Source organism: Homalodisca vitripennis, chromosome 2, assembly GCF_021130785.1.
Source record: "Homalodisca vitripennis isolate AUS2020 chromosome 2, UT_GWSS_2.1, whole genome shotgun sequence".
Classification (NCBI taxonomy): domain Eukaryota; kingdom Metazoa; phylum Arthropoda; class Insecta; order Hemiptera; family Cicadellidae; genus Homalodisca; species Homalodisca vitripennis.
In genome coordinates this window covers 208,783,943-208,805,374 of record NC_060208.1, presented here as the reverse complement: position 1 = coordinate 208,805,374, position 21,432 = coordinate 208,783,943, and the positions used below count along the sequence as shown (strand labels likewise).

The 21,432-nt window shown below is 33.9% G+C and overlaps 1 protein-coding gene across 4 annotated transcripts in view; it reads right to left on the bottom strand.

Annotated features, from left to right (window-relative positions):
- Positions 1-3,867: 3,867 nt before the first annotated feature.
- Positions 3,868-21,432, bottom strand: part of LOC124355349 (phospholipid-transporting ATPase ABCA1-like) — a 101,282-nt gene continuing 83,717 nt past the window's right edge. For all 4 annotated transcript variants that reach the window (XM_046806459.1, XM_046806458.1, XM_046806457.1 and 1 more), the window contains 5 exons: positions 17,769-17,995; positions 16,357-16,504; positions 15,103-15,313; positions 7,623-7,845; positions 3,868-7,422 (listed from right to left, as the gene is read on the bottom strand). In XM_046806459.1, coding sequence (XP_046662415.1) covers positions 7,252-7,422; positions 7,623-7,845; positions 15,103-15,313; positions 16,357-16,504; positions 17,769-17,995 — 980 coding nt within the window. In that variant the 3' untranslated portion in view covers positions 3,868-7,251. The remainder of the gene's footprint in view (positions 7,423-7,622; positions 7,846-15,102; positions 15,314-16,356; positions 16,505-17,768; positions 17,996-21,432) is intronic.

Here is a 21,432-nt window from a genome sequence, read left to right as displayed (position 1 = left end):
CAAGACGGAAACAGGATTTTTCCGGACATTTTCCATTGTTCAATGAAACAAGAAATCAGTAACAATACGTTTCGAGATCTGCAATCTGATCTCTTCTTCAGGTAAAGAACTAACCTAATACATAATTACAAACTAGGTTAAAATAAACAAATCATACCAAAGCGTTGTGGTATGCCTAAGTCAGGAATCACAACCACCATGTTGTTTGTCAACTTCATTAACTCTAAAAACATGCACTTAATAAAAAACTATACACAACACCAATCATTAAAACTGAACTACAGAATACAGGTCACAATACGTCTGCATTCGTCTACTAACCACCTACAACTGACCAGAGGGCACTAGCCAATGGCAGTCGTCACGGCAGAGAAAAACAAGATGGCGGAAATAAAAAGGAAGGGGGACAGGAATGGGCCCTTTTGTTATTGTTGGTTCATGCTAGATGAACTTCTTAAGACCATATTGTGACTCCGCATTGGTTTATTACAAATATCTGATCCGTTTGATACTTTTGGCTTTCTTTTTAGTTCATTTTTTAGAATTGGCAACCAAAGCGGCCTAATCTCGACTGATTGGTTGGTCTGCCAATTTAATGTATGATGCCTCAATTAATTTCCTTTTGAAGAAATGTGGTTCCCGATGTATTATGTTGGCTTCATCCCAATTCATATGATGGTCTTCGGACCAAAAATGGTGTGCAATTTTTTACTTTTCTGTGAGACCCTTTCTTGTGTTTTCTTTATGCTCTTTTATCCTTACATTTAATGGTCTTTTTGTCTCACCTATGTGTTCCCTATTGCAACTACATTTTATACTGTAAACAGTTTTTGGAATCCTGTGTGCCATTTTTTGGTTTTGTTTTTACGAGACTTTCTCTAAGAGTATTGTGTTTTAAATGGGGTTCTAATGTTGTACTTTCTACCTACTCTTCTAATTTTCTCCGATAACCCCGGCACATAAGGGATTGACATAAACGCAAATTTATCACAATTCTGTTTTTCTGACTCAGGAATGATTCTTCTGGTTCGTTTGCACTTATTTATTACTAATTGAGGGTATCCATTGCTTCTACGATCCGATTCAACTTTCCTAAATTCCTCTTTTAATCCATCTTTATCTGAGCACAAGCTCTTTGCTCTATCAAACAACGAGTAGGCTACTCCTTCTTTGACAGATTTTTGATGGTTGGATTGATAATTTAAATATTTTCCTGTGTGTGTTTTCTTTCGAAAAACAGTTGTCTTAAGGACATCCCTATCTCTTAATACACACACATCCAAGAAGGGAAGCTTGTTTTGGGCTTCCACTTCCATTGTGAGGCGGATGGAAGGAGAAATACTATTAATGTGATTCAAAAAATTATTTAATTCAATGTCTCCATGAGAAAAAATAACAAAGGTATCATCCACATACCTCCACCAAATCTTCGGTTGGAACTGAGCTGAAGCCAAAGCTTTTTGCTCAAATTCCTCCATAAAGACATTGGCGAAAATGGGAGACAGTGGAGAACCCATTGCCATCCCTTCATCTTGATGGTAAATTTTACCCTCTAACTCAAAATATTAGCATTGAGTGCATAGTTCTAACAGTTCCATAATTACTGGCACAGGAAGTTTAGTTCTATCCTTTAATGTTTGGTCTTCTTTTTGTGTAGCTAACTGGGATCAGCTTTGTATGCAAATCGAAGAACTAGAACAATTTCCACTGTAGAGGCAGTTAACCCTTCAACGCGTTATTTTTTTTTCATGGTCATACTCCCTCCTTCGTTGATTTTTCTGGTGGTTTTTTAGAGATTTTGTGTTTTATAAATAATATAAGCAAATTACCCAAGTTTATAATTATTTTATTATACTTCTATGTTGTTAGTGTTAATTAGCCAAATTAAACAAAATTAACCTACTTTAGGTTAATTTCCCTAAAAGCTAGCTAACCTACAAACCATCCCCAACTCATGTTTATAAAACACAACAAATTGTTCCTGTCAAAACGGGATTTCCTTCTTCAAAACAATATAGTTAGCTTGTAAAACTAATAATAATAACTAAACAAAGGAACGTAAAACACACAAAAATATGTCAGTTGAACATAACCATCACACTAACAATGACTGTAAACAACAACAAACGTAAGCTGACAAACGATCGGCTGCACGGCAATGACGTCGTCTTGAATGCAGCTGATTTCTCAGATATTTTTTCTAAAGATCGATTTTTCGAGATATTGACTCAATTAATCGAAAGTTTGAATCTTCTCCTTTCGATTGGTATACATTTTTCATTGAAAACATTCGATAGTCGTCTGTTACAGCTACAAAAATAACCGACTACTCCATGACGTACTCAGTACGGCAAAACGCGATCTCAAGTAAAAGTGTCATGACGTACCTAGTACGGCAAAACGCGTTGAAGGGTTAAAGTGGCATACTATGCAGTTTTTGAAAGTCGTGTAAAATATGGAATTTTGTTTTGGGGAGGCACATCAGGAGGGAATCTCCAGAGAGTTTTAGTTCTACAAAAGCGTGCTGCAAGGATACTCGCTGGGTTGAAGCTAAGAGAGTCATGCAAGGATGCGTTCAGAGAATGGGGAATACTCACAGTACCCTCCATCTATATAATTGAAGTAATTATGTATGCTGTACAAGAGAATCTACAGAGATTTAACCACATCCATCATCATAATACAAGACATTCCCAACAGTTTACTCTACCTCCACATCGCCTAGAACTCTTCCAGAGAAAGCCGTCCTATGCCGGAGCAAAAGTCTTCAATGCCCTACCAACAAGTCTCAAGAATAGTCTACCCACAACTCTGAAGAAGAAACTGAAAGACTGGTTCATTGACAAATCTTTTTCCTCCATTGATGAATGTTTGTACAGAAATTATGAAACTCTGTAAATATTTAACATTGTTTTTAAGTTAATATGACACAATTTCTAAACTTGATGTTTATGAAATAGAGATTCTGATTTCCATCCTTTAGCTTGTAGCAAATAAATAAATTTATTATGCTCTAATTAATTCATATATTTCTTACAACATAGTCATTTATGGGGTTAAATCAGAAGTTAATTTAAAGAAAAATAATTCAGTCAAATATATTTTTAGAGAATTAAAAATTCTTATGGTTTACAATCTTTATATTTTTGAAACAATAAATTATGTCACAGGCTTTAGTAATCATATTTTAACAGAGAAAACCCATTATTATAAAACATGTTTTAATATATCTAATAAAATACCATAATTTGCAGTTCTATGAAAAGAAAATATCATACACAGAAAAAAGATTTTTAAATAATTTACCAAGTGAATTGAAAAGTCAATAATAGGTTTCAGAAATTAACTAAAGGAGTACTTATTAAGTAAACCTCTGTATTCTTTTCAGGAGTCTTTTGAAAAAGATGATTAGTTGAACTCCAAAAAATGTAGAAGTCATTTGAAAGATATGAAATTATACCGAAATAAAAAGCCAGAAACGGGATATTCTTAGCATTTTATGTCTAGATTTGAATATTGCTTCTTATCCTAAATATTTGGTTTAATGCGATTTTATGTTATGTTGAACAATTAATTTATAGTGACTAGATTTATTCTCAATATTTTATTGTTTTTATTTTATACACTAATTTAATTATATTTTAGACTCTATTCAATGTACTCTGTTCATGTTTATGAATAAAGAATTTAATTACACTTCTAAACAGCTGATGTGGGAGAGAACGTTACGTTTGGAAAAGGATTAAGGAAGCTTTCATTTGTAAATATCCGTATAGTGTAGAGAAATTTTTGACTAAATTATATCAATTCAGGGTTACACAATTGTAATAACATAAAAAATTAAGGTAAATAACAAAAAAATAATAATTGTCACGAAAATATACTTTTATTTATTTGTAAATAATGTCAAAAGCTAATATCTACACAATGAATATATTTTATAATATACAATGAAATAAAATAATAAACAACAGTTATAATACAAATTAACAATAGTGTATCAATTTCGTGCTCTTAAATAATTCATGAATAGTATAAATATGTAAGTAGTAAATGGTACATAAGCCATTTCAGATTCTTTAATAATATTATTTTTATCAATAAAGTAAGAGTTTGTCCAATGAATACACCAAATTCAATATTGTAGCTGCCAAACTATTTAACAATATTTCGAGAGTTCTCTATTTACATTTGCTCGCTCAATACGCTTCAGTCTGCAAAAGTTGCGGCAGTTTACTTTTTGCTTGTTTTTCATGTCAAAAGTCAACTTTATGAAAGGATTAAGAATTACTCGACATAAAGCTTTTTGTGTAACATCGGGAAACGTTTACTAGTAAACTACTGAAGTTTCGTAATGTGTGATGTGATTAAAGTGATAGCAAAAAGTCAATAAAACAAGGAAATTGTTTAACATGTTAGTGATTTCTTGGAAATATTTTCCCAGTTTTACCGGACACTTTATGTGGAGTCGTTCTCAGTAATTTAATCAATTCTTTAAATTGACTACTTGGCTATCATGATCACAAATGAGCCAAACATACATGAACACCAGCAACTGCATTGGCTTATTTCTTGTACGATTCAATGGTTGAAAAATGAAAAAATGCAACAGAAATTTGTCAGTTCAAGTCGCCTTCAATCAGTCAGTCCTGTAACTTTGCTAAAGCTCATGATTTGTACAAAGGTTAAGTTAGAGACAAACATAATAATATGCACAAAGATATGAAAGTATTAAGAGTTGCCTAGAAGTATCCATTGCAATAACAAAGTAAACATCACTTTTAAATTCCATCCGACAAAAATGGTTAGGAATCAAAAACAACTTTGCAGAACCTTCCAACCTTCTATTGTTGTTTGCCTATCGAAATCTTCCATCAAGTAACACAAAAGTTCATTGTGATGTAATTCATTGGATTCATAAGTTTTATGAATGAAATAAATATAAAATATATATATATATATATATATATATATATATATATAAACTGAGTATAATTTATATACAGAATGTTTTTACTACACAAATATATTATAAATTGTCTCAGCATAACTGGTAGTACACACTGATATATTCTATTGGTCAGTAACGTCAACTCAGTTTATTTAAAAAAAAAGAACTATACAACATATAAAAATATCACATTATTTTCAAAAGAGGTTTAGACTTAAATGATAGAAAATATGTTGAATAGTATCAACAACAACATGAGATTCTTTGGTAATTACACACTATTTTTTATTAAAAAAAGAAAAAACAAAAACATTTAACTTCTGTTAGAACTAAGCTAATATTAAATCATAGTGTTAAACACCATTAAGATAGATACATGATACATCTACATTAAAATTAATGTCCCACAAAAGTGAAAAAGTTTTGAATACCATAACGCAAAATAGGCACTTTAGGTTATATATCTGACCAGAATTTAATAAAGATCAGGCTCTGGTGACAAGTACAGAGCGTGACATATGGCGGTATGTCAGGTGTGAGGTCAGTGGTACTTGCAGTAAGGTGTGTGCTGCAGTCTATGTGTAAAATGCAGTACTTCAGAAAAATTATGTTACCTGTGTATTAGGCAGATCATAACTTATTTCTTTAATTGTTTTATACAATCAAAAAATTACTTCTTATGTAACTTCTTTATCAAAAAGTGTGAATGTAATAAAGACAGTTTAATTCAAATTATAATAAGCTTTGCAATTTTCAACACAAATTTCACAGAACAACTAGATTTGATTTTCTACAGAAACATTTAAGTACAATAACAAGGTGGAAAATTACTAAACATTTTAAAACTGAATTGAAATCTGTAAATAACAAAGAAATATATCCTCTATAAATAGAGAAAATAAATTAACTCTTCACAAGCTATTTTTACAAATAAAGAATGTCTTTGATCTAAAAACTTAAAATCCAAAATTTCAAATCATTACTGCCTTTTCAAAATGATTTTTAGATTTTCTGACAAGTAATTTTGAATAACCATGTTGTTTACTTGCTATAATTTAGTTTCGTTCACAAAACCACAATGTTATTTTCGTACACAATATAAAATAAATTGTAGACTTCTTGGAAATTATTTATCAGGTTATTTTTGCCACTTTTATCAAAAAGTTGTAAAAAGCTTACAAAACTTGACTCCTCATGAATTTTAATATTTTGTCAAGATTAAAAAATTAAATGATTTATTGTTAATAAACTATACTAAGTATTAGGAATTAAATATTGTTATTTTATAAATAATAAATAACTTTGTTAGTAAATTCATAAAGTTTTATTTTTACTGGCTTAATTACCAGGAAAATAATGTTTTCTCAATCAATACAAAATGCAAGTGGTAAAATATCTGTAAAACTACTTTAATGTCTATCAATTTGTTAATTGTTTTCTTTTAAGTATGACAAGATAAATTTAATTAAGTTGGTGTGAATGCAATAAAGTGATTTTCCAATCGGACACTACAAATAATTATTTCAGAACTAATACAATATAAGTTAAACGTTCACTAATACTGTACGATGTTCATATAAGTATAATGAGCTCCAAGATAATGGTTTTAGACCTAATGAAGAGTTAATTTATTGCAGAGAAATGGTAATTACATGAAAAATGTTAATTTAAGTAACTCAATAATGCATTTACGTGCAAAACAAAAAATATTCATGTGAAATAACAAAATTTACCAATACAATTAGTGCTCATTTATATTTTATTAGTACACCAAATTGACATATATGTTTATGGTAATATCATTACAACAGTTAATGGAGTTAACTTTAAGATGGGTAAGTTGACTGTTCAAGCTGAGTTAAGTTTGAATACTTATTTGGCAAAAACATTAAGTTTTGTATGTGCCAAATATTGGCAAGGAAACAGTTTCTACATTATTACTTGTCCATCTTTGACTATCTAAAATGATTAATTTCTAAAAATTTCATTTTTAATTGCCGATTTTGTAAAATCTGTGTACACTTTTGAAAGGTAATCATGACTTAACTTAACTCAACTTGTGCTCCTCTTACATGTAAATAGATTTTTATCTTATCCACCAAATGTCGGTTTATACAGTTTTAAATTGGTTATCTCGGTCCATGAGGAAGTCTTTTCTCCAATGAGCCTGTTTATGAAACCCCAATTCTCTGCTAAAAATTCCTCGCTCCTACTCTAATCTTACTCTAAGGTAACCTTCGGTCGGACGGCCGGCCTAGGCACCTTCACAGCCACCCAAAGCTCCAGACCAGAGCTGAGGTCTAGGCCTCCTGCTCGGACTGTCGCGCGAACATGATGAACACCTGCTCTAGAGTCGTGTCACTCACGGTGTAGTCTTCTATGATGGGGTGCACTTGCTTCAAGCGCTCCATTATCCTGAAGAGATTTGAAAGTGACATACCTGTGTCAGTCATGTGGTAGTGGAGGAGACTCTGGAAACAACATAAAATTTTACAATAGCAGCTTCAAGAGTTAAATATCTTCAATCTTTAAACAACTAGAAATTTGTTGAAGCCTTTTACCATATACGGTTGTCAAAAATCCTACATCTTTACCGTTCGGTTAAAAGGAAATAAAATGTCACCTCAACTTAGGACTAAAACACAGAATTGACAATTGGTGGCAAACTTACCGTGTGTTCATCCTTGAGTTTACATCTGAACATGAAGGACTGCTGGACTTCCTGTTTCAGTTGTGGTAGCAGCACATCTTTGCAGGGATGGGTGTGCAGCTTGATCATGATTGTGTAGCCCTGGCCGTATCGCTGCTTCAAGTACTGGTTGCTACCAATACACATCATGCGACCCTTCACCATGATGGTTAGCCGGGTACACAGAGCCTCACACTCCTCCATACTGCAACCAAACATTTAATGTACAACCGATTCCGAGCCTCACACTCCTCCATACTGCAACCAAACATTTAATGTACAACCAATTCCAAGCCTCACACACCTCCATACTGCAACCAAACATTTGACCAAATGAAAAATTCTGACAGCCTTGATTTTTACGATATGTCAAATAACTTATTAAAAAAATAGCTTTAAGTTTGGTAAATCCTCTAGCAACCTGTGTCAACCAATTACTAAAAGAGGGGTGTTTCCTAGACAACTTAAAGTTTCCAGAATTTTGCCCAATATATAAAAAAGGGTCCGAAGGATGAGCCTGGGAGCTATCGTCCCATTTCTGTTGTTCCAGTCCTATCAAAACTGATTGAAACGCTGGTCTACGAACAGATTGTGGATTTCTTGGAAAGCAATTATATCTTTTAAATGCATCTCAATTTGGTTTTAGAAAGACTAAATCTACTGTTGATGCAATAGATGATTTGATTAGACAAATTAATCAGATATTTGAAAATAAGGCTTTTGCTCAGGTCACCTTCTGTGACCTGAGCAAAGCCTTTGATTGTGTTAACCACTGTGATCTTATCACAAAGCTAAATTATTACGGGTTTTCAGATCCTACATTGAAATTTTTCAAGTCTTATTTACATGATCGACAACAGATAGTTACCATCAATGGGGTAAGGTCCAAGGACATTACAGTTAAAATATGGTGTCCCACAGGGCTCTGTCCCTTGGACCACTTCTATTTTTAATCACTATAAATTGATCTACCTTTCTCAATGACAGCTAAAACAATACTTTACGCTGATGACACAACTTTTATTAACATTGCAAATAACATTGGAGAACTCTCAAAATTTTCAGATGAAACCTTAATAGGTGCTTAAGAGGACGAATCGGCTGCGATCACGGCCCAAAGAGGCTGCCCCCAGGGGGGAGTCTTGTCTCCTCTCCTGTGGGCGATGGTAGTGGATGATCTCCTAAGAAAAGCAGAGAAGAGGGGGATAAGGCTACTATGTTATGCGGATGACCTAGTGCTTATGATTAAAGGGAAAAAACATTGGCAGGCTGGAACGCCTAATACAAACAGAACTGAACTTCATAAGCAACTTGGTGTCATGGGGAAGGTCTGCGGATCAACCCATCAAAAACTAATATGATTACCTTTACCAGGAAAAGGAAATTCCAGCTAGCTAAACCGGGTCCTGGAGGGAATCAGCATTAACCAAACAAAAGAAGTGAAGTATCTGGGTTTAATCCTGGATGGAGAAGCTCACTTGGAACTCCCATACATTAGAAACAAGATATCCAAAGCAATAATGGCCCTTGGGGCCTGTAAGAGACTCTTTGGATTTAAATGGGGACTTAAACCCAAAATGATATATTGGATTTACGAAACCATAATAAAACCAATGGTCACATATGCTGCTTTAGTGTGGTGGCCGAAGGTCGAACAAACAACAGCTGCAAAATGGCTACAGAGTCTTCAGAGGTTAGCTTGCTTAAGCATCACGGGAGCAATGAGCTCCTGCCCAACACTAGCAATGGAAGCGGTTCTGGGTTTATACTCCTCTTGGTCCAGGAAGTGATGAGAACAGCTGCGATGAGCGCAATGAAGCTTCTAGGAACAAAGGTAATAAATGCTACCTCCCTAGAAGGCCACATGAAGATATTGGAAAATTTCCCTGAGGCTGAAATGCTAACCAAAGTTATCTGATACTATGGTTAAGAAATACTCCTTTGAAAAACCATACACGGTCTCTATCGGAAGTAGGGAGGAATGGATTAAAAGGGAAGGCCTACCCAAAAAAGGAGTCCTGAAGTTTTTACACCGATGGTTCACTCCTAGACTCCAGGGCAGGGATATGGAATTACATGGACCTGGAGTTGACATGGCTGTGCCCCTAGGAAGACATGCCTCAGTTTTTTCAGGCGGAGGTCATGGCAATAGATTCATGTTTCTAGAAGACTCACTCAGTTGGGGACAAAAAGGATTATCATATACCCTTATACTCTCTGATAGTCCAGGCTGCACTGAAGGCACTGGATACCTGTTCGATTAATTCGAAGCGGTCTGGGAATGCAGGAAGGCCCTAGCAGAGCTAGCAACAAATAACAGAGTAACACTCGGATGGGGTGCCGGGTCATGAAGGAATTCATGGAAACGAAAAAGCGGACATCCTCGCCAAAAAAGGGAGCAGAATCCATATTGGTGGGGCCTGAGCCAGGTTGTGGACATATCCTTCTCCAGCATTAAAGCTCTGGTTAAAGATTGGGAAAAAGAGGACAAGATACAAGAATTGGAGCAGAGCCTCGGTTTAAGAATATCGAAAAATGTTTATTCTCTCCTTATGCAAAAGGGTGGACAGCTCTCCTAGACCAGAATAAGGAGGATATAAGACTGATATTAGGAATGTTTGACAGGGACATGGCCCTCTGAGGAAGCACCTTGTGAAGGTAGGCCTTAGTAGGAGCAGCGAGAATGTAGGACTCTGTGGAGAGGAGGAGGAGTTCAGCAGAGCACATTTGGTTGGATTGTCCCTGCCATCGTAGAGACTAGGAAAAGATACTTGGGAGCATATCCTCCTCAGCCCCAAGGACATCAGAGAACAGGAGCCCTTAAATTTGATTGGTTTTTGCAAAAGCCTCGGTTTTTGAGGGCACAAATAAAAGTAAGGGAGGCGCAAAGCAAAGGTCCTTTTAGGACTAAGTGCGGGGACAAAGTGTCCTCTTCCCTCAGAAGGAAAAAAAAAAAAAAAAAAAAAAATAGGTGCTTCCCAGTGGTTTCGATCTAATGGATTTTTATTAAATGAAGAAAGAGACACAAAATATAATTTTTAGCTTGAAACCTTATTTGGCCCCTCTTGATAACAGTTTTAGCTCCAATGAAATTTTTAGGAATGTATATAGATAACCAACTAAACTGGAACCAACATACAGAATATATAAGCAAGAGGCTTTCTAGAGTTATTTTACCTGTTAGGTCGCCTTAAGAGTGCTGTTCCTAAAAAAACTATGTGAGGACTGCCTATTTTGCGTATTTCCAAGCAGTTTTTCGATATGGTTTTGATATTTTGGGGCAACTGCTCAGGAACTGAAGACATCTTAACCCTTTCACTGCCAACGTCCTGTTTTAAGGACGTTGTAAAACTATACCTAAACTGCCAACGACCTTAAAACCGGACGTCGGTAATCTACGTCTAAACTGCCAGCGTCCTTTTTTCCGGACGTTCGTCTAAAATAATTAAATTAATAATATAGAAGTTCACAAAATTGTCTTTTATTTGTGTTTACTGTGTTCAGAATGAAGCACAGAATACGTAACACATGTTGTAATAGTAATATTCTATTAACAGATGATTTATATCAGCTGGTATATAGTTGGCGATTTTGTGCCGCTAGTAGCGCTGAGTGCAAACATCAGCATGGTCACCGAGTGAGCTTTGGTTATCGTGTTTTGTATACATTTGAATCAGAGTAATTAATGTGGTTTATTTTGTTGTTTACGAGTGTAATGTGATAATATATTGAATATGAAGAGGTCTCGATCTCCCGTAAGTGAGGGAACCATCAGAAATATTATTGAAGAAGACTATTTGAGTGACAGTTTTGTCAGTGACATTTCCAACCTCGGGCCATTCTTCAGACAGCAGTTCTGATGTTTGATGATACGGATGTAGACCCCGATTTCGATCCCAATGAAGCTGGAACATCATCAGGTAATCGTGGACTAGGGCTAAACCCATAATTTCAGTCGGTGTTTATATTCTGATTCCGATTCTGATGGCAGTGACAATGACGTCCCAATTAGAAATAGGCAACATATGCAATCTAGGCCTAGGCTACCCGCTCATTCCTATTGGCCTAAATGAGTCAGAAATGCCCCTAATGAAGAAATAAACACTTCTAGTGAATCAGAGGATGAAATGGGATGGATTGAGGTTACGGAAGCTAATGATCATTTGCATAGACCAGACCAAATTTTAGTTTTCATGAACTTCCAGGCCCAAAAACATTGCCCTGAAAAAGACTCACCCCATGCTCTTATTTCAAACTGTTTTTCAACGGCTTCTCTAATTGACATAATAGTTCAGTACACTAATAAGTATGCCCAGAGAATTTATTGAAGCTAACCGTGACAAGCTAAAAAGGCACAGCCGAGCACAAGTCTGGAGATCAGTCACTCCGTCAGAAATATATGCCTTTATTATCGTTTTGATAAATATGGGAATTAAAAACATGCCTAGTATTGAGTCCTATTGGTGGGACCTCTCAAAGTCAAATCATTCCCTGGTTCTCCCGTATGTTTCACCAGAAACCGCTTTCAGGCAATTTTGAAATTTTTTCCACCTTGTTGACACAAGAAACCTGCCAAAAACCAAATGAAAATGGATATGATCCCTGTACTAGGTTCAAACCTTTAGTCAATCACATGAATCGTGTTTCAAAACTTCACTTCAACACCTGGTCAAAAACATATCAGTGGATGAGAGTATGATTTGCCACAAAATCCCATTCACAACTTTTACAATACATGCCCAAGAAACACCATCGCTGGTGTGTGAAGTTGTGGATGCTGTGCGATGCAGCATCACACTACTGTGTATAGTTTATTTGTTTACCAGAGAGCTGAAGGTGAATACAAGAGTTTGATAAACCAGGAGAGGTTTGGGGTTTTCAGTTGTAGACACTCTCATGAAAAAAGCTAATCTTTATTAAAAAGGTTACCACATTTATATAGATAACTTTTTTTCGTCTACTAAACTGGCAAAATATTTATACAAGAAAGGTACATAATATGTAACAGGTACACTACGTCACAACCGAAAAGGCATTCCTGAACAAATGAAGACAAAATTTTCAGTTGGTGAAACTAAGTACATGAGGAGAAATCCTGTGATTCTACTGGGTTACCGTGAAAAAAAGAGCCAAAAAAAGCAGGTATTACTACTATCAACCAGTGGCAAAGCTGAGTCCGTAACAAAATCCAAGAGAAGAGGTAACAAAGTACATATTTCTACAAAGCCTTCCATTATAAGAGCATATAACTCATTTATGGGAGGAGTTGATGGTGCAGACCAGATGCTGTACCAGTACCAGGATGACCGAAAAAATATGAAGTTCTGGAAGAAAGTAGCCCTCAACTTGTTTGATAGAATGATGCTCAATGCATACTTACTGTATAAAGTAAACACGACACAAAGCCTTTAAGCCATTTAGATTTTATAGCATCAGTTGTAGAGGAAATGGGGCAGGGAGTGGATACAAGATCAGGAAAGCAGACATGGACCCAGACTCGGCCCTAATCCGAGAGGTACTCCAAACCAACCGAGGTGGTGGTGATGCAGATTCAAGCAAGTTTTTTGAAAAAATTGAAGACAATAAAGAAAAAAACTGCTGTGTGTGTAGTGCTGCCAGTACAAAGGCGGGTGGGTGGTAAGAGGAAAAAGTCTACGTACCAGTGTACAAAGTGCAAGAAGGGATTTGCACACATAAGTGCTTCCCATTTCACTCGTGCTAAATTTGCTAACATGGATTCTTTTTGTAAATATGACAAGAATGATTGTAAATAGCCTAAGAAAATATTCTAAGAACTATTTTTAAGTGAAAAGAATAATAAAACAGTTTAGAATAGTTGAATAAGGACAATAACTTGGTGAAGCAGTTGTTACAGTGTGGTTTTTCAGATTGCCTTTAAATTTTGTGGAGTTTGTAATAAGTCATAAAAACAAAACACTCATAAAAACTATAATTTTTAAAGATATTTACATAATTTCTTTTTTAATTTGCTTAAAATAGTATTGAGCTTCAAAATAAAACACTTTAATTTATATTGAATGAAGTTTACAAAATATAATCTCAAGTCAAACTAAAAAAAAAAATTATATAAAAGGTAAGTACATATTTTGTTTCAAAAATATTATAAGTTCCTGAATTGTACATTTAGATATTGTATTAAATTACTACATTTCTTGAGGAAAAAACAAAGCATTATTTAGCTTTCAATGACTATAAATAGCAAAGCTATGAATTTTTTATGTGAAAACATTGCAAAATGTCCAAAATTGGCCTGGCAGTTTGGGTACATGCCCATGATGAACAGCCTGGCAGGTTTGGGCGCATGTAGTAACAAAAATTGTCTGGCAGTAAAAGGGTTAATTCTTAAAAAAAAAAGCTATTAGAGTAATGACTAATTCTCAACCGCTGGAACATTGTAAACCACTTTTTATTCTGTTAGAGATTCAAAGACGGTTATCAATCTATATATATTTGATTTAATTAACTATATTCTAAAAAATCCAAATTTTAAAAAATTTTAATAACGAAATTCATTCATACAATACTAGAACTAAAAACAATGCTGCAATTGGTTATCACCGCCTCAGTAAAACCTTTAATAGTTACATGGTAACATCGCTGAAAATCTATAATTTTTTGGAACCTCTTGTAAATAAGTATCCACATAAAACCTTCAATAAGCTTTTTTATAGTTGGCTTCTGAAACACCCTTTCTATAGTTTTAGACGAGTTTTTAGAATTAAAAAAACATTACATTTTAAATATATAATAATTTTTATATGTAAATTTTGACAATTGTTTATTTACTATTTAATTTATATATCTAGGCCTAGTTTATTTTTAATTAACCTTCACTGGACTAATTTATGCTACTAAAGCACTGTTTTTCTTTTTTGAATGTTAAGTTTAAGTTTAAATTATTTTGATAAAATTGTTTTATTTTGACCATGCCCTAGGCTGCAATATGACATTGTCAATGATTGTAAGAATGAGAACGACAAATAAAGATTTATTTATTTAATGTACAACAGATTCCGAGCCTCACACTCCTCCATACTGCAACCAAACATTTAATGTACAACCGATTCCGAGCATCACACACCGCCATACTGCAACCAAACATCTAACGTACAACCGATTCCAAGCCTCACAATCCTCCATACTTTAATACAACAACAAACGAAAATAGCCCAGTTCATAAAACAAGTCTAACCTTAGCAGCTGCCACTGAATACAGATTGAAATTTTATTTTACCTCAGCATGAGTACTAACATAAAGTTTTTTTTAAAATATCGACAATCAGACTCTCTTAACCGATGAAACTTAAAAATTCCAGTTACTTTTTTAACACACTTTTATTATTTCTAAAAATAGTAAGAAATTTGAGACCAAATGTATTTTTTTGATTTTTCCAAGTTTTTATTCCAAGTTAGACATACTGAGGGAACTGAGTAGCAGTACCTGTGCGATGTGAGCACTATGGCCTGTCCGCTCTTCTGGCAGCGTGCCAACACATCCCAGAGGTTGCGCCTGGCCACCGGATCCACCCCTGTTGTCGGCTCGTCCAGGAACACCACCGGTGGGTCACCGATGAGTGCCATAGCAGTGCTCAGCTTGCGCTTGTTGCCTCCACTGTACTTGCCACAGCGACGGTGTCTGTACTCGTCCAGACCTGCATGACAGTCACTGGTGTCAAAAAGTGGACAAAACCTTACAAGTACCACAACCATACATTAAGGTGGTCAGTCAATTTCGAGTTGTTATAAATTCATTTAATTCATATTCATTTATTGAGTTTTGTAAACTAAGATTATTACTTTTTGATATTGTAAATTTGAAATGAGTGTCACGTGACAGGTCTAAAAATGTACAAATCTAACAGTTACAAATAATTTATTTAAACAAAATAATTGTTCTCTTTTTATTGCTATATTTTGTATTTATGTTTATCTACTAAAATTAATTTTTCAGTATAATATTATAATAAAATATTAAAGCGCTTCGAATTAAATTTTAAATAAGCCTTCAACAAATAATAATATAAATGGTCACCTAAAACCCTTTTTGAAAATTATTTCATTTCAGACAAGTGTTTTAGTATTAAACCATCGTCAGTGTGAACATTAACTTCTTAACTAAATAATAAACAACTAAATATACACAAGTGGATCATTTAAACGTAGGTATAATTTGTATGACACAGTTGTAACTTTAATTAGTATTTTGTATTTAATATTTTAATTTTTTCAAAGACAGGGGTTGCCTTATTTTTTAGATTGCAATTTAATATGTTGTAAGGATCTTTGTTATAATTTAGATAAATATGTAATTCTTATTTCGTGTTTTAATTTTTCTCCTTTCCTTTCAATATCCAAAATTTCCATGTTCTTTTAAATATTTTTGTAGTTATGGTCAGTTTCTAATAAATGTTCCGCGAAATTTTATTTTATTGTAGACATGTTATTTGTTTTCAACTAAAATTTATTATTCTAATATAGAGATAACCCTGTAATGTGGAGTTAATAACACAATAAAATAATAAGTGTATAAAATATGTTACTTAAAGTATTATTCATTAATCGCTGGTAAATCTAACTAATTAATTTAATTTTCTGTATTTGCCAATTTTTACTTTTGTAATATTCAGTACCGCTCTTTACTACCAAGTCTCTTAGAAAACCTGTAAATTAATATAATTAAATTAATATATCTTACCAAGAAGACTAATCCATTCATCTATCTGATGTTGTATCTGAGACTCGGGTATGCCGCGCAGGTTGGCGTACAGTCGCAACATCTCCTCTCCCGTCAGAAACTCGGTAATACCATCAAACTGAGGGCAGTAGCCTATCTGCGCCAGATACTGTTGACACAGTCACATGTTAGACGTTTAAAAATCACTATGGCAACAAAAGTAAACATCCTGAGAAAAACGTCATCCCTTCCTACTACACTTAAAACACTTTTTACTTACATGATAAAATTTCTTTTTATCCCATTAACCACTTATCACAGTACGGTCTCGTAACAGCCGACGTGGTACCAAAACACCGATCATGAGACGGTACCATGATGACGACATACGTTATTAAATATTTGTTTAAGCAATAGTATGGGCTGAAATAATAATATTTATATATTAAAATTAAACTAAAGAACATGTAATATACATATAAAGATGTATTAATTCCATAAAAATAACAGCGTGATCGGCATTTTGGTACTGCGTTGGCCGTCACGAGACAGTACCATAATGACGACATACATTTTTAAATATTTGTTTAAACATTTAGTATGGGCTTAAATAATAAAGTTAATGCATTAAAACTAAACAAAAGAACATGTACTATACATATAAATATGTATTAACTCCAGAAAGAGAATGTGAATCAAGGTATAATACTATACCCTTGCACTTTTTTTGTGTTTGCTAGGATTTGTGTATAGAGAACACAAATGTTGCATTTGACAAAAATCTATGTAAAATTGGAAAAAGTTAAGGTAAATCAATAAAATAAAATTTCCACTTAAAGAATTAAATTTCCTATAAAATTACACCAAACATCATACACTATAACTGTGTTTTGTACTAAAAATAATTTCTTGCTTTCAAAATTTACAAAAAATTAAATAACATTTAAAAAAATTATCCTCGAAATTAAAAAAAAAAATGGCTCAGCAATAAAATTGAATGTTTTGTGAGAGTTTTACTAAACCCTTGCATTTTTGTATATTTAATTGGATTTATACAAGGAGGTTGGGTGCAAGAATATTGAGTGGCTAATGGGTTAATCTAGAGGAGTAAACAAGTTTCCGTTGTTTAGAAACCTGGAAATAAAACACAGTATACATCTGTACATAACATCAATTTCTTAAGGCTTGTGTGCACGGGCTTTGCTGAAGTCGATATTGCCTATACAGGAATGAAGCTTATTATGCACCTACAGGTCATTAATATTGTGACAATGATCCATAAGTCACAACAATACAATTCAAGCTGCATAATTTTAAATGTGGTGCAGGAGAAATTGAATGGGGAGGATTTTATAATTAGAATGTTATACTTTAGCTTGAAGTATAAATATAAAATCTAGGTAAAAGCAGCATTTTTACGGAATACAACGAACCTTAGACCTGTCCCTAACAAGGTCGTATTGCAGGATCCTGGCAGAGCCAGTAGTAGGGTTCTCGTCTCCGGTCAACATTCGGAAGGTGGTCGTTTTTCCTGCACCGTTGACACCGAGAAGGCCGAAACATTCACCAGCTGACACACGGAAACTGACACCTTGAACGGCAACGAATGAGCGACTAAACTTCTTGGCCAGTCCGTCGACGGTCAGCACTGTACTGTCATCTGGGGACACATTATCTGTCAATGTCACACTACTCAATCACAGCAGTACTTGAAGTTTACAAAATCATTCAACCGTTAAAACTTAGAATTTATTAAAAATGCAATAGTGTAGCTAAAGCTAATGAGATGAATTAAGATGAAGATGAAGCACTTAAACTTAATCATGTGTATTATATATTCTTAAATAAAATTGAATAACAATTGATGCTAACTTTTAGTGATTACATGAATCTATGAACAAGATTTAAGTGACATTTCTTTGATTTAAAAATTCTACACAATACATACAGGAACTCAGAATATAACAGAACCCATTCAACAAAATTTGAGTGTGTTCGAGAGAGTCTTTTTTATCCTCGAAAATGAATTCCTTTGACCATCTCAAGTATTCTTTAAAATTTTAGATGACGTTAGTTAAACAAATAAGATAGCCATATTTTTTTAACTTAAGAGGTCTTTCAACTCGTATGGATTAATTTTTAAAATAAAAATAACGTAAAACAGTTTAACTGTGGCCTCTTAAATACACCCTACAAGTTTGTTGAGTGGGTATATATTTAATAAACAATAACCTTAGAATTAAATATTCATAACCTTGACTAATTAAAGATAATTTAGTTCAAAAGATGTTTATTCAGAATAATTTTGCCATAGATGTTGGCAACCATTATTCTGTATGCTCACAACTAACTTCAACTAAAGAAGGCTCACAATACCAGGTTAAAATGTGGTATCAACAAAGTGTCAGCTGGAAAACTTTGCTAGTTATAACACCAACCATGTAAGCAGTTTGAACTGGTTCTTGAGAATTCCGGTTGTTGAGTAAAGCACTGTGTTAGCAAAAGCCTGGTTGCTTGTTCTGTTCGATATCGTCAGATTGCATCTTCACTTATGCCACAATAAATTATGCTCTATCATTTTATGCTTTTGCTCATGCTGCGATAAGCTCTGAGTTGTGTTTTGTCTCTAATTGATTGTTCTGTTAATTGTTTTGTCTGTCTATTTATCCTGGTCTTTTTCACCATCATCTGCCATGTGATAAGAGTCGATTTGATTTTTTTTGTATTGATTTACGATCAAGTGAGTATTTGTGAATCCTTCTTGACACAAAATTTTAGCTCTCACATATCTCTTTCACTTTATTTTTTTTATTTCATTTCATCACTTTAAAAACAATTATATATAGTGAAGGAACACATCATGAAAAAAATAAACTACAAAAAGTTGAAGGACAATACATTATTTTTTAAATTATGAAATCCTTATAACACGTTTTAAGAGCATAAAGTACGTTTATCAAAATCACTTAAAGAATGGCTTAAGTTAGATTTATAAAAATATAAACTTTTATAATAAAATTATAAAATTGAGATTCACACAGATATGGATGTACTCGTATGCTAAACATACAGGCTATAACATATATGCTATAACTTAACAAGTATTTCACTGTAAATATTAGTTAATTAGATCCATTTTCATGAAAGAAAAAACTTACAACAAGTATATTAATTAATTTAATTCGTGAATGTTCCGTTTAGCTCCATTTCACCTTCTGCTTAGTGCAGTGTCTGAGAGTAACCTGTGATGTTTGTGCATAAAGGGATACTGAAAGTACTAAGGAGTATTGCCAAGGTACTCCAGATTCTAGGAGTCAAGTCTGTTACTGTGTCAGATTTCAGACGCTGCATTACACGGAAGGTGAAATGGAATTAAACTCAGCATTCACATTGAATCAACCCTTCCTACAATAGTTTTGTTATGTGGATTTAATTTGTTAAAAGAAAAAGAAAAACTAACTCATATACACCCAATATAGGCGACATAATACACCAGTAACTCCGTGTGAACACCGTGTGTTCCACTAACGGAGCAATGAAGACGCAAGAGTTAAAAGATCTTTCTAACTATACAGTGAAGATTCGCATGGGACAGATATAATTTTAGATTTTGAAATAAAGTAAGTTCACTAAGGGAAATAAAATGATTAGGTACTTTACGTGACAAGAGAAGATAGAAAGAGATTTTCCAGCAAGTGGCAAGGTAGGTGAACTGATCACTTTGTCAAAGATATAAAGTTGTGGCTAAGCAGTAATCATGTTAAGACGAGATACTACTTTCACCTAAGCTTTCGTGTCACAAGTTTTAAAGCATTACTCGTGTGCTTTAGCATAGAGACAGACAGCGAGTGTAGTTTCTATAGCATAGAAGACAATACAAAAGCACAGTGTTCATATGCAACGAATACCAAGTAAGAAGAAGATAGGATGGAAGGGTAACAGGAGGAAATAGCGAAAATTGAATGGTAAGCTTGTTAGAAGAAAAGAGGAAATAGAAAGCAGGAGAAATACAATGTATTATAAATATCACGAAACTAATATGAGAATGGTTTTAAAAGAAGAAGGAACAGATCTTAGAGAGAATTCCTTCTGGCTCAGTTGGAAGAAATAGGTAGATTAGATCTGAAATATTAATATAGTTTATTCTAGTTTTGTAATGGAGTTTATTCCGTAAATAATGGAGTTTTGAATTTTTTAAGCTATATTGGATTAAAATTGCATACTGAATTGGCCAATGAACTTAGCTGAGATATTTATAAGTTGAATTTTTTAACGAAGTTTGAGCTTGTTTCAGAATTTCTTTTACCAGTTCTTGGAAATAACAATAAATCTTATGGGATTTACATATAATCGATATCTTGAAAACGGTTTGAATTACAACAAAATTGTATAACAAAGTTTAGGAAATTATATGGATTTAAAAACATGTTTTACTCTTTTCCTAGATCCAAAAATTATAAGACGTCAAAGACCAGCCAAGATATTTATAGAATAGATTTTTGTACCAAATTTTAACTTGTTTGGTCTTTTTGTTGACAGTTAGTGTTTTGGACAGTGTTGTACATAGCATATTATAAAAACATACCAACTTTAGAACTGGGGCTAGCTTTGGACTTTGAGGGTAAAGTTATGTACCAATTTCCCGTAAGTGCCACCACGAGGACAATATTGCAATAGGCCAATTTTGTATACAAAATCTACCCAACATGAAAGGACTCTCTTGGATAGGAAGAGAAAGTGATAAAATTAGTAACTGGAGAACAACAAAAGTGACTTTTTTCTATTGATCAGGGGGCCATAGCTGCCCTGCTCTCTGGTTTGGCAATATCCGTGTGGCTCAGCTTAGGTGGCCCCAAACCTAGGCCAATTTTGTATACAAAATCTACCCAACATGAAAGGACTCTCTTGGATATGAAGATATTCCACCAGAGATAACTTATCCAGTTTATGATGGCTGGTCAGAAACAGGTTATGTTTTTTAGTAGGTCTCCAGAGATATTTCCCCACACAATACACAATTGTGATCCCTGCTGGGTACCGAAGATATACGAAGAAAAACTCACTAGTGTCTGCTTTAGAATACACTTAATTATTATC